The sequence below is a fragment of the Camarhynchus parvulus genome, chromosome 1A (genome assembly GCF_901933205.1).
Source record: "Camarhynchus parvulus chromosome 1A, STF_HiC, whole genome shotgun sequence".
Taxonomy (NCBI): Eukaryota; Metazoa; Chordata; class Aves; order Passeriformes; family Thraupidae; genus Camarhynchus; species Camarhynchus parvulus.
In genome coordinates this window covers 41248619-41263028 of record NC_044586.1, presented here as the reverse complement: position 1 = coordinate 41263028, position 14410 = coordinate 41248619, and the positions used below count along the sequence as shown (strand labels likewise).

Below are 14410 nucleotides of genomic sequence, written 5' to 3'. Positions count from 1 at the left end.
ACTAGGACATTTTTCATGTGTCATGAAACTGTTCAATGACAATAATATTTCTGCTCTACAGCATATTAAATTCTCTAAGAAATTATACTAAGCTATGCATGGATTAGTGCTAGCAAGACCTCCTATCTTGATCAGATATTTAGATTTTAACAGAACTGGCCCAGAGAGTGGGATCAGTTTGCACTGATCCAATTGCAGAGGTAGGGTCTGTATAGCTCCTGGACCTTGCAATATTTGGTATGTGACAATGGTAAGATTTGAATAATGGATAGCACAGTGTTCAAGGACACTTTTACATATAACTGTGTCTCTTGTGCACACTCCTAAATAGGCATAACAATACATAAAAATGTTTACAAGTGTCTTGAAAACAAAGGCATCACTTGTAAAGTTAAAATACAATTGCCATTCATATTCATTATCATCATATTAGCTCTTGAGGGGAGTTGCCTCTTCCTGACCACTACAAAAGTCTTTTAGAAAAGGAGATGAGTATGTTAAAATGTATGTTTTTTTCAGAAAGGTTTTAATCTGGAACAAGTAACTTTACCTTCTTAATTGTCCTTATATCATCTTGGTGAACTTGAAGTTGATTACCAAGTGAGGTTGTAAGTCCTACCTGTTGCATTATTTAAGCAGAATGGAAATACTTCTTTTGGATTTAAGTAAAACATATCTGTGAAAATAACTTGTATAAATCTAGAAACAGTGACATCTCACTGAAATTTTGCAAAACTTGCTTACACTGATGTATTAAAAATGTGGTTGCATCACCGATACAGTGAAAAGTCAAGCAGCTCAATTATCTTTTTAAAGATACCTTAAAGATTTTTATTTTTCTCCATGAAGATTTCACTAAGTCACGGATTTGAAAAATTGTAATTCTATTTGTATAAAGGAAAAAGATAAAAAAGCATAAATCATTTTCTGCTTCCAGAAGCTTTACATAATCCTAAAGTCTTTGCCAACTGTTATTTTAGCACCTTCAAAAGAGACATGGACTTCAAAATCAGACTCACATTGCACTTCTAATTGAAATCGACCCATATGGGTTCAGTTCTATGTCAAGACTCAGATTCTAGCAGAAAAGTTATAATGGAAGCAATGGGAAATCTTTCACAGATAATCATAAATTTTGTCACTAATCCAAGTTCTTTGTAACCACGTTGAGCAAATATGTATATCTTATGTTTGTGTTCTTGTTTTCACAGTGCATACATTATAACAGACTTCATGGGCATCAGGAATGAAAATTTTATGAAGGTAGCTGCAGTTGGGACTTGGATGGGAGATTTTGTCACAGCGTGGATGGTAAGAAGCATAATTACATTTTAAAAGGAAAGGAATATATTTGTTGCTTTCAAGAGAAAGAGGAGAGGAGAGAAAACTCAGTTCCTCTAAGTCAAGTATTTCAACCAAGAAAAGTAAAAAGTTAACAAATGCATAATGGCAGGTATTCAATTGACAGTCCAGAGGAGTTTCAGTTTAAATGTTCAGTTTCAGTTAGAATCAGGGAGATTTTTTTTTTCCTGTGAGTGGGAGTTTTGCCATTGGCTTCTGCATGATGGCCATCCTTTGCTGTGAAGTAGCATCGCAACCTGCTATCCTGTGAAACAGTGAGTTACAGCTAAAGATAAATAATTTTAATGAAAAGAATTAGAAAAAAAAAAAACTGAAAGATGTGATAGAGAAAAATGAAATTAGAGGAGGAAAGCAAGCCAGTTACATGCCAGGATTTGAAGGTAGTCTGATCTGACTGATTCACTTTGATCTAATTTAGGACTTAGAAAAATAAAATTTTCACTTGGATTATACTTCTTACAAAAGCATCTTCTATGTGCAAGGCAAAGATCAGCTTAGTGAAAGAGAACCAGAAAATGACAGCTAATTTTTGGGAACAAATTAAAGCTTCTGCACATTTTAATTGTTCAGAAAAAGCATTTCTTAAACACAAAGTGATAAAAAGTGAATTTGTTTTTTAAGATTAGGATTTAATATTTATGTAGGTAAGATTTTTAGCAATTGGATTTTAACAATGTCTTCTACCTTCCATATTTGGAATGTACTGTACAACAGACCGAAGGGAAAAAAAAGCATCAAGGATTTTTTCAGGATGTTGTTCAGTATGTGTCTGTGGTTTGTCCAAGACAAACTACTCTGTGAAATGGTGGCCATGAAAAGCAAGTGCAGAGAAAGTAATTTGTATATGCTTTACAGTAAGGGCATCACGGAATTGGTGCCTTGACTAATGTTGGCAATTAATGTGAACTTCTTCCGAATTGGTAATAAAATTCATGGGTAGTTCTGAATACCTTTAGCTTGCTTTTTTCTCATGGGCTTCCACACATTTATTCCACTATCAAAGAAGAGATGATGCATAAACTAAGCTGAACTGAGACAGATCATGTACATCCTACATATGTTAATTAGGGCTCCAGTGATAGATTAAAAACAAGTTCTACATTAGGTAATGTGGGTTTTTTTCAGTCTCTCTTTTCCTTGTTTCCATTTAAAAAACCTCCTGTTTTGTGCAACACTGTATAAAGCGTGGAAAGGGTTGATTCAAAAGGCATGATCCTGATCATTTTCTGGGTACTCAAAGCCCTCTCTGGTCTCTTCAACAGCAGAGTCACAACTGGATTGTGCCACAGCAGATTCCTGTGTCAGATGGAGTTATCACCAAAGAGTGGGAGAGAGGCTAGGAGAAACTACAGAGGTGGTTTGATTAGAGGAGACTGTTTAAATTAGTCTGGTTCTATTAGCTTTCAGGAAGAGTAGAGAACATAGGATTGGAGGATCAATGTGTTTTAGGACATGCTTTGATTGCATGAGGAGAATTAAGAGGTGTAGCGATTCATGTTTAGGTCTTCAGGGCAAAAGAGAATAGTGATATACTTTGCCTAGAGATTTGTGTTGCAGAAGCAATATCAACCAGGCAATGGAAATGGCAGTGCTCAAGGGCAGCAAAACCTGGGAGCATCAAAAAAACTACTACAATTTCAAGGTCTCTAGCTCGATTAGGAAAAGATGAGATTGGATGTGTATGTTGGTGCATGGACATGTACATTGGCACAAGTCATGTCCCATGGTGTCTAATTTAAGCAATCCATCTTATTCTATATGAATAGAAATTGCTGTGTTATTTATATTTGAATTTACTTGACCTTCTGCTTGTAAAGCCCAGCATGGAATTGATGTCAAAATAATATCAGTCTTTCTGTGGTATTATATTTTTTGAAGTTTCCTCACCCTGTTTCGAAACAGGAAAGAAAAATCAAGCCTGTAAAGGAATCTTTGCACATCTTCCCATTCACAGCAGTGTTTATAATTTCTAATGTTCAAGAACTTTTTTTAAAGAAATCATCCATCCATAGACTCTAAATCAGAAGATAAATGTGGAGATGCAGCCTTCACTTCGCTGTGTTTGAAACATACTGGAATTAGGATCTTATTCCTTATTTCATTGGAAACTTTGGGAAGAAGCAAAAATAAAATGGATGGGATTCCATTTTAAAAATGAGTAATCAATACACAATACTGTTACCCCAGGACAGGAGTGGCTTATTAAATCAGGAAAGTGATTAAAATGGGAAAATATGTTTTGGATCACTGTTTGTTTTGGATTGAAAAGGCAGAAGTAAGACTTTCTCCTCAACACTTTCTATCTGACTGACTAGTTTTGTGACAGAATCTGACACAATTTGTAATAAAATCAGCAATATTATTTCCATTGTGTGTAATGAGAATGGGGCCATGCTATGGGTGCACAGAACCTTCTCCTTTGTACCTCTGGACAGGAGAATCTGCTGCTAATAAACATCTTTGCTGAAGTCTGTAGTAACTGTTAGATATTTTGAAGTCTGTGAAGAAGGGAATCAGTACACTGATTTTCTGCACTTTTCCCTCTTTGAAGCCATGGAGATATATCTTGCAATCTTGTACATGCTTTGACATGCCCTCCTGCTCCCATAAAAAGTGCATTGTCCTCATGGAGACTGCTTTTGAGGCAGACACCACAGACTTTTGCACAGTAGGACACCTTGGAAGAAAGGCTGGATTCCACCCAGACAAACCTATAAACTAGCAATTACAGCTGCCTTCTGGGAGAGTGCAAGCAGGCAGGAAGGAGCTGATTTGAGGGCAGAATCTCTGATGATTAGAGTGGCCTCTCTGTGAAGATGAGCAACCTGCTGCAGCTGTGTTTCTGTGAGGGACACAGTCCCCACAGCATGTGGGGTAAGGCATGCTCAGAGGATAGCTGCAGGAGTGAGTGAGTGGCACTGAAAAGTGACACAGAGAGCAGAGTAGTGCTGGCTTTCACACTGTCAAAACTGTTGTTCCCTTTTGGTGATGGCTTTTTGGTCTCCACAAAGATTGACCCTGAGCTGTGAACTATACTCGTACACATGGCGAGCTTTGCTTACCAGCTGCCATTACCATTTGCATTAAAGACATATTGCTGCCTACAAACCCTACATACATGTGAAAGAGGCTAAACAGTAGAAGTTTAGAAGTTTGTTGTACCTTTCTTAGACATTGCTTTCTAGGATTATCAGAAGCTGAAGCAGTTGTCTTCAGCCACTGTCTAGTACTGATCTCTATGAATATACCAGGCTGATCCTCCTGAAAAGGGGTCCTATTCCTATTTACTTTCTTTCTGAATGGCAATTTAGTTGAGATTCTCTTTTCCCATGTTAACTGCTAGGGAGAGCTGGGAACATTTGAGAAATCACTGAGCAGCAGAGATTGTGTGTGCTCCTGTTATCAGAAACAATGATAAACTCTGGGGAGGGTTTAGTATATTATTCATCAAACTAGTGTTTACCGCAGATGTATCAGCATATTCTTTTTAAGAAGAGAAGCCAGGAATTTTCTCATCACTGTGCTTTAGCAGACCACTTGACACAGGGAGTGTGAACTGAATCATTGTAGCAATTCCTGGCTGTTCTTTTTGACACCTTTGCTTGACTTCAGTTTGACTTCTCCCTTGTGTGGGACGATGAAGAAGACTTCTGGGACTGTTTCCCTTCCATCATCTTAGCAGATGAATTGGTAGGAAGTTAGAAAGTAGTACTTCCAGCATAGTCTGGATGGCAGTGAGAGATCACAATTGTTCTGCTAATCCAAGACTGATTGGATTGACCAAGACACATCACATCCACATGGATGGATGGATATGGAGGTAGAGACCTTCTGCCTAAGACTTCTTGTCAGGACACAGTATTGAGATTTCAAAAGGTTAGTACTGAGTAGTGAATCTACACCTCCCTTTCCTCATTAGTGGAACTGGATAATGACTCCCATACACATAAGTTTCCGGGCTTCTGTGAAGTATTTTAGGGGAAAGAGTCACTTCATTGGGTGACATTCTGAAATATAACTTTTGGTTGGCTGCTCCTCCCCTTGATAAAGATTATCTGATTTTATGCAAGAAGGATTTTCTGTTCTCTGAGATTTTCAGCATTAGCTGTAAAAGTTCCAGTTTTTCAGCCTTATAATTCCAGGGGAAAACCTCACACCATTTTGTGTTCTGGCTTTGCTAGTTGTGAAAGAAGTAGATTTTGTCTTTTTTTTTTTTTTTTTTTTAATTCACATTCCTCTGTTAAACATTTTTGTCTTGATCCTCTGGTGAAGAAACTTTCTGTATTTTTGCATTTTATGTGATTAACATATCTTACCTGGGCAGTCTCAGTGTAACCAGTAGAGGGGCCTGTGGCTGGTTTGTAAAGAATACTCTAAAGGGCTGAAACCTTCCTCGGGAATTCTTAATGCTATGAACATCAATAGTTGACAGGTTTAAGTTCATAGTTACTGCCATACAAGGACACAGTAGATCTGTAGAGTCCTAAACCAGAATGTTTTTCTGTCACATGCACCATATTAGATCTTGGGCTACAACTGTAAAAAAGCCCAGTTCCTCCACCTGGTCAGACCAAAAATCCACCCAGACTAGTATCCTACCTCAAACTGTGACTATAAGCAGAAGCCAACCAGGAGAGTAAGAATAAGCCAAAAGTACATGGCAGGGTCCTTTAACGCTCTCCTGAAATGCGTGCAATTTTGTGTACATAATGACTCTTGATCTTAGAATTGCTTTGGTCTTTTTGCAACACTTTTCATTCAACTACGAAGAATTTCATCTGCCAATTTATTGCCTAGGGACTTTCTTCCATAAGCACCTTTCGTAATTCTTCACATCCAGCAAGCCATCATCCTTTTCACTGTGCAAAATTTAATATAATTATAAAGCTTTCTCACCTCACTGCTCATCCATTTTCCCAGTTTGCTTAGGCATATGACGAATAACTGCATCCCCAGCAAAAATCCCTGTGGAACTCTGGTAATGACCTCCCTCCGTTGCTAGAGCTGTCTGGCTAACCTACTTACCTTCTGTTCCCTGTCTTTTAATCAGTTATTTATCAACATAAAGACCTTCCCTAAAGCTCTGAGTGTTGAGTTTCCATAGAAGCCTGTGATGAGGAATTTTTTCAAAAGCCTACTAGAAAATTCAGCTTTGCCTATTTCAAACACATCTCCTTTATCCATGAGTTTTGTTGACCTCATTCAGTAATTCTGTTCTGAAATATCTCCATTCCTGTTTTTTACAGAGCCAGCACTTAGCACTCTTTCTGCAGCCTCAGATATTCCCTCTGCCATTAAAGAGGTATTCTAGCAATGTTGGCTGGCCCTGAAAATGCTGTTTGCAGGAAAGACAGTCACAGCTCAGGAGCTGTGAATGTATGAAAGAGTATGGAGCCACCTTCATCTGCCTTATCAGTGAAAGACAGTGAGCTTATTTCCTTATGTTCATCTTACCTCATCATTACTTTTCTCCATCCTTTTTCCTCAGCACCTCTTTGTCTTATGGCCTGGGCATTATTTTGCATGTGAAAAAAAAAATTAAGCTCTGAGTATTTTGTTTCATATGTTCTTACATATAAAAGAATGTTCACCAGAGCCTGAACATGGATGTTGCTGTTATGTCAAAGATAGAAATGTCCCTGCTCATGGTAAGACCTATATTCTGAGAATGGGCTTGGATTCCATGTTTAGAGAACATCAACTGTAGATACATAACCTCTCTTTCCTGAAATCTTATGTGGTCTATGGACTTCTTCGGCTGAACAGGGAGGCTCTTAAGTAGTTTTTGATATTTTCATGATTGGAGAGAATTGTTGAATCATATTTTTGAGCACAGTGATAATACCATCATTTGGTATTATTGTCTGGTAGATACCTGGTACCTGTAGAATACTCTCTGTGTACTTTCTTCTTTACTAATTTTTGTGATAAGAATAGATGTTTACTTATTGCCATTAAAACATTTTTAATGGCTTGCAATCTCTTGGCAAGAGTTTTAAAAGTATTTGGAGATATTTGCTTTTGACTGTTGCCTCTGTGATCATGACAAACAATATTTATTTGTAGAGTAGGATAGCAAGCTATTCAATGATTTCAAAGTGCTTTCCTTGGGTCTATTAAGAGAGAATATTATTCTTGTCCTCTTTTACTGAGATGTAACTATCTATGTCAACATCCTAGAGTAATGAAGAGTTCATTACCACTCTGAAGAAACTAGATTAATTTACCTCTTCATTTTATTTAATCTCAAAATGCGTATGTGTTGCTAGGGTATGTTCACACAATGTGAGCAACATTGATGCTGGAAATACTATCATATTGATGAAAATAGCAGACACACTAAATTATTGCAGTCAAAATATATAGAAAATAAAATAATAATGTGTCTGAAAAATGAAGTTTACTTTAGTACAGGGAAGGACACCAGTAAAAAGTCTATGTTGAAAGAAAACATAATATAATCATTAAAAAGAATAAAGTTTCCAGAATTTTGTATTTAACTTTTAGACTAAAATAATAGCCAAAACTGTTAACTCTTAAACTTACATTATTCTTGGAAAGCAACTCTCCTATCCAGGAAATTCTGTTTAGCAAAAATAGTGCATAGGTTTATTTGCAAGCAGTGAAGAATCCATTTTGATGCATATTACAAGGCAGTTTGAAGAGTTGGGAGTCTTGAATGACTGGCACCTTTTTTAACTCATGCCTCTGTCAAGGTTTGGGCATGACAATTTAGATTATGATCAGTGTCAATCTTCTTGATTGTTTCTATTCCACTGGCGTATCAAATGGCAAAATAAAACTGTAATTGAATTTGCAGCAGCATACGAAGTGTCGTACAGCAAACAACTCTGCTGTTCTTGAGTAGCGGAAATGAAATTGAACTATGAAACATGAGCTGGAAGGAGCAAAATGGATGACACCTGTTCCTAAACTCACTTGCCAGGGTTGCACAGAAATGTGACTAATAACATTATTAGTGGCAGTATGTTTCTTTCCATTCAGGGAAGCATACAAAAGCCAGTTGCCCCTTTTGTTCACCTGTCTATCTTGTTTTGGTTTTCATTTCTTTTCTTGAGGGCCAGTCCAGCTGCAGAAAAATTCTGTAGCTAGTGGTTCTGTCTCCAGGTGATAACGACAAGTAAATTCATCAGCACCATGGCAGTCCAAATATATCCAGTCATATGAGAGCTGCTAATTTTGTTTTTTTCCACTTTCTGGGGCATGAATGTGCTCATATCCTGCTCTGCTTCCTGACTGCCACTTAGTTATATAAGGTGGAGTGTGCCTGGTGTCATCTGAGTTCATCCAATCATCCCATCAAGTCAGATTGCACTATTATTTATTCATTGATTGATGGTGTTGCCATCTGTTCATATGCTCTAGATTATAATTATCTGCCTTTTCAAGCTTGATCTTTTTTTGTATTCCCCTGTTACTTTGTCATTTCAGTCCTGACCAGGCATTGCCAGAGGTGTTACTTCATCCCTGTCTATTTCCCACCAGTGAGTTCCTTCAGCTCATTTTGACAGCAGTTACCTTTGTTGATAACCATTTTCTGGGCTCTAAAACATGTGCTTAGTATATCTAGCAGTAAAAGCCTCAGGATTTTTTTTGAAGAAGGCCACAGCCAGCTGTACCTCAGAGTTCAACAGTAAGAAATGCAAAACCCCAAAGTCAGGTCCCAAAACGTCTTCTACTGTACTCTAAACAGCTACTGACATCTTCCAATTATAACCAAACATAGTAGGAGTTCTTTCAAATAGGTGTGACATTTTGCCAACTATCTTTTTTTTAAATTTCAATACTTATGAACTCATACGCAGCTTTTTGTGACCTTGTGCACACTTTTCTTGAAGTCTGGATCCCATCTAAAAATACAGGAAGGGTCATATCAAATATTAATAAAAGAAATTGTGTTCTCCAGATATCGTGAAGTCAAGAGACAAGCTGTAAGGAGAAGATATGTCTTCCTGCAACTCAAATCTTGTCTGATTGATTTGTGTTGTAGCTTCAAGCAGCCATACCGCTATAAATGAGCCTGGGGGACCTCTATTTTCTCTTCCTTGTTGTCATACTCGCCTTTGCTCTTTTTCACGTGGAATGGTATTTGCTTCTTGATGATATTTATGCAGCACATCTTGATATATCCTGGTTATATGTATTTATAAACTGAAGTCAGAGCAGCATATAAATTAAAGTAACTATGCAGCAATTCTGCATTCTGACATGATGTACTCCTTAGAAATTGTGTGAATGAGTGGGTGTCAGAAGTGCTGGAGAAGTGGGACTCTAGAAATAACATGTTCTTTCTGAAGATCTTTGAGTACAGATGGCAAATGTGTAAACTGTTGGAGTGTCTAAGATGGACACTTCCTATCTGGAACAGTCTGGTTCTGGATGAGATGCAACACAAACCTTTTTCACTGACTGGGGGAAGAAAATAATTTTCTTTCTGAAACTGAAATTGAAACAATTGCCTCAGCTAAGATGTGCAATCAGGAGCTCTATGATAAAATGGGGAAAGATGGTTTAGGAAGTATTATGAAAGGAGTATTGGACCAACCATGCACATTCAACTGAAGATCTTTACTGGATTAAATATATGGCAACGTAAGACCTTCTGTATCCACAGGGAAAGATTAGCAGCAGATGGCAGTGGTACACAGCAATACATTTCATTAATTCTGAATTCCTTCAGAATCTGTGGGATGAACTATTAGACACTGTACACAGTGTACAAGGGAAAAAAGAAAAGAAGGATGTCTTATTATGAAAAAATATATCAAAGCACTCTTGCCTAAAATAATGTTGAGAATGTTGTACATTATCTGTTCATCTCTACAAGCAGGAGCAGGGTTAAAACTCGTAAATTAAGAAAGACACTATTTCTGATCTTAAATTGCATAATTTTAATGGGTGGGTGTTCAGCTCAGAAACTTTATCTCTGTTTTGTAGAGAAAATGTATTTAGAATATGTCCAGAAAGTAATGGCCTAATCACTCAAGTTACCAGAATATTACTCATTTTGTGTTGCATTATGCCTAAAAATGAAAGATTATTGTCACAGCAGCTACAGTACCTTAAATTGTATTCCATGTTATCATAGGTCAACTTAACCCACAATATATCAGCAGAGCAATTAAACAAGTGCTTGAGCAAATAGAGAACAGATTTAAGTTTCCTGTGCAGTACTGCATAATATATGAATTATAATATGGTGTGAGAAGTCTTCTCTAAACAGCCCTGCTATGAGTCCTAAATTGAATTAATCAAGGAAGCCTGAATTGCAAGTGAAATCACTAGCTCTCTCTTCCGTGTATCGAGAAATCTTAGAAACTGTCAAATTTAGGCTTATGATACTCTAGCCAAAGGTAATTTTTTGATATCCCTACTTGTGATTGTGCTCAAGAAAGAATGAAAATTCAGTGTGTTCAAACCTAATTTTTACAGAAATAATCAGATAGGTTGGCTTCCAAAAGCTCTTTGCTGTCAAAACCCAAGACTAACTTGGGTGCAATTCTGCTGATTGTATCAGACTTAAAATATACAATTGCTTCTTAAAAACTGAGATATTAAAAAGTTTCAATGGATATGAATTAAAATTCATTATAAAGCTTCATTTAATAGAAAGCACTCAGTAAGATGAGTCTAATCTCTTGGTCTCTTCTTATTTTTATTTTACAATACTTGAAGTGGGAACTTGAAGTACTTTTTTTAATGGATAGAGGGATTGTTGAGTTTCACTTAAACTTTTCGAAGTACTTTTAAAACCTCCATTAAAAAGCTATTTTTGTAATTTCTTACAGTACTACGGTTCTCCAAATCACAAAAGAAATCATTGCCTCCTACACTGGCAGTAATAAAAAAGGTTTTGCATTTTCCAGACACTAGGGATTGATCTTTATAGCAACTCATGGAGATACGTATGCTAATATGCCCCTGTTTTACAATAGAGAGCTGAAACAAAGGAAAATGGACAAGAAAAAAGGGAATTGGTGATGGAGCTGAGACAAGACCCTGCTCTCAGTTTTGTATTCATCCCATCCCTGCTCTCCTCAAATCTTTAAGGGAAATTATTCTCTCTATCCCCATTGATGGCAGCATTCTAAGAGGCATCTGTCTCTGTAAAGATACTGAATAATTTCTTCTATGGAACATTGCAATGGAATGTATGTGCACTGGAGATACTTCCAAGTGGTGAATACCCCTGGACTGTGCTCCCTTTTCCCCTGGCTTCAGCTGTGTGTGAACCCAGAGTACATGTTTTTTTTCTGTGATGGATTGCTCTGGGCTCATTTCTTGTCTTCTGCTTTGTATTTCTTTTATAACTTCAATATAGCTTGTATAACTGTACCAAAGGGATGAAGCTCATATTAATGTGTGGTTGCAGAGAATCAAGGCACATATTCTCTTTCTCTTAACCTGAGGAGGTTCTTGCTTAAAATTTTGGGCTCATCACGTGATGACACAAAATTTGTTTTACCACCCAACACCCTAATTTTATTGTAAAGAAACAATTTAAGTAGTGTTATTAGACAAGATAATCTTATTCATAATGGACAGAGTCCTGTCAGGAGCATTATCAGAATGAGCATTATCAGAATGAGGACAAATCATGTAGATGTGATTACATTGGTGTAGCACTCACAAAGGTCCAGCACTAGTGCAAGGCACAGCTCAGGTTGTATTAGCTCTTCAGTGTTGTATTAGGCAGGACCATAATTTTCAGACTGCAGACATATTTTGTGTGCACTTCCTTTTATATTCCACAGACCTCCAGAATATCCATGGCAAATGAGGAACAGGCTTTACACTGTGCTTTACTTGGGTCAGTGCTTGACCCAGGGAATGAAGGTAGGATTTGTGTGACCAAGTAGTAGTTTGGTCTCAGAATAGGTAAGATTTACATTTGGATAGCTACAAATTTTGATATTTTATTCTGAGCTGATTTTCTGGGTTGTCCCAGTAATCAATGAAGAGAAAAAGGCCTGCTAAGTCATTGACTATATTTGACATCTAAAATGATGCTAATAAATCACATTGTAAAACCACTTATTTCTGTTCAGCAGTAATAAAGGAATTATAAGACGACTCAGAGTTAGATATTTACATTCAAGGTATTAGGGTTTGTGTCCTGGGAAAACCCAGAACATTTACAGGGGATATAGAAATGCCAGAAGTTGTCCCACAAACCAGCAGAATTAAAACATGTAATGGTTTACTGTTAAACATCCCTTGGAATTAAGGAAGGTAAAGGAATACTTCCAGAGTGTCAAGGATTTCCTGATGAAACATTAAAAGAACTTCACATAAAGTCAGAAGTTCATGCAGCAATGAGTAAATGAAACCATAACACAAATAAACCAGCAGGAATCCACATGCAACAGCAGTGTGAAATCAAGGATTGTATGGACAGTAATGAGAACAAGCATGTCAGTGTATCCTCCAGAACTTTAAATTTTGCCTTGAAGTTAGGAAAATTGCTAAGAAGAAATGTTATTTAAGTTATCTAAATTTCAAGATGTATTTCAAAGGATATCAGACATTAATAGATGAAATAATTTGTGAGTGTGTGTGTTCCTGAAAGGGAGCCTTTCTTGTTTTCTGTTGTTACTGACACAAAACAGCCTTAATCTTTATAAGGCAATTGAAAGCAAACATTTATGACTAAGCTGATCTGTGGCCACAGAAAGCTTTGGCTCGTTGATTTCCCCTGAACTTCCTGTCCTGTGGTGATTTCCATGTACATTCTCATTGATGTGACCAAAGCCAGACTGGGCCTGTATCATCTACTAAGTTTGTTCATGCTTTGCTAACCTACTATTTTTATTGATTTAACCTATTACAAGGTTATCTGATGCTAGTTGGTAGATGAAGGACTATTAAATGAGTTGAGGTAGCATGAAGGGCCTGAATCAGCCAAATGATGCTCAAAGCCAGATGCTTGGGAATTATTTCAGAACAGATGCCAACACTGGCTGGCTATTCCTCTGTCATGTTGTTTTTCTGACTTCTTGTCTGGTCAACTCTACACCTTCTTTCTCCTTTGGAAATGCATAGAGATTTGGAGCTGAAAATACAGTGTAATGAGACCTCCAAGCCATTCTAACATTACATGGTGTTGCCCTCTTGGGTAATGGAAGACTGTTTAGCACTCACTGGAATAAAACTTTGTATTGCAAAAATGAAATCTGAATTACCAACAAGTATTACAAAAATCCAGTTATTTGACAAGAAGGGATAATAAGGAAGGTACTGAGAATTTAGCTGTAATGTGGGGTTTGTATGAAAAGCTCTGAAATCTAACCAATGAATGATGACGTTTCTAAATGTTGCCTCAGAAATCAGCTTTTTCCTCTTAAGTTTCTTTTATTTGAAACTCATTGCTTGTCATTCATTTCAAGCTGTAGATGCTAAAAAAAGGATTGTCTTTTTCTATTCTTATTTCTGTGTGTCAGTATTCTGGGATATTCTGAGTGGTTCCCAAATATATTTTATTTCTGGTTCTGCCTGTCTCTTCCTGCTCTCATCCTTTCTGTGCACCACGCAGTATCCTCATATTTCCTTCTATCTTAGTAATTTGTTCATTCTGAATCTCTTGTTCAGTATTTTTTACACTGAACAGCCTCTCCATACACATTACACTTCAGTTCTTTCACAGGAATTAAAATTCTGACCTCTTAATTAATGATGACTTAATTGATCTATTCATTTATCATACTTCTATCTTCAGTGTTTCATTTTTTGACACTTCTGTGATGTAAAAAAGACACTGAGTGTTTTTCACTGACTGTTTTTGTGGGGCTTTGCAAACTGTACAATGCTAAGGCTATGCTGCAATAATAAACATTAGTGCTGATTGAATTTTTTAGCATTAACACAATTGCTTTGCTCTCCTCGTGTATTATGGGCAATGGAGTAAGTCCTGCACACCCTCCACGCTTGCTGTTTGCTTGTTGCAATGATAAACATGATGAGTAGTCCGTTTTGAGGCTCAGAGGAGACAGTGTACAAGCTTACAGCTCTCACTGGCACCAAGGGCTGT

At 37.1% G+C, this 14410-nt stretch overlaps 1 protein-coding gene across 1 annotated transcript in view; it reads left to right on the top strand.

The window, feature by feature from the left end:
- The window catches only part of TMEM117 (transmembrane protein 117), a 180248-nt gene that overhangs the window by 74397 nt on the left and 91441 nt on the right, over positions 1–14410 (top strand). Inside the window, exon 4 of the mRNA XM_030960265.1 lies at positions 1212–1311. Coding sequence (XP_030816125.1) covers positions 1212–1311 — 100 coding nt within the window. The remainder of the gene's footprint in view (positions 1–1211; positions 1312–14410) is intronic.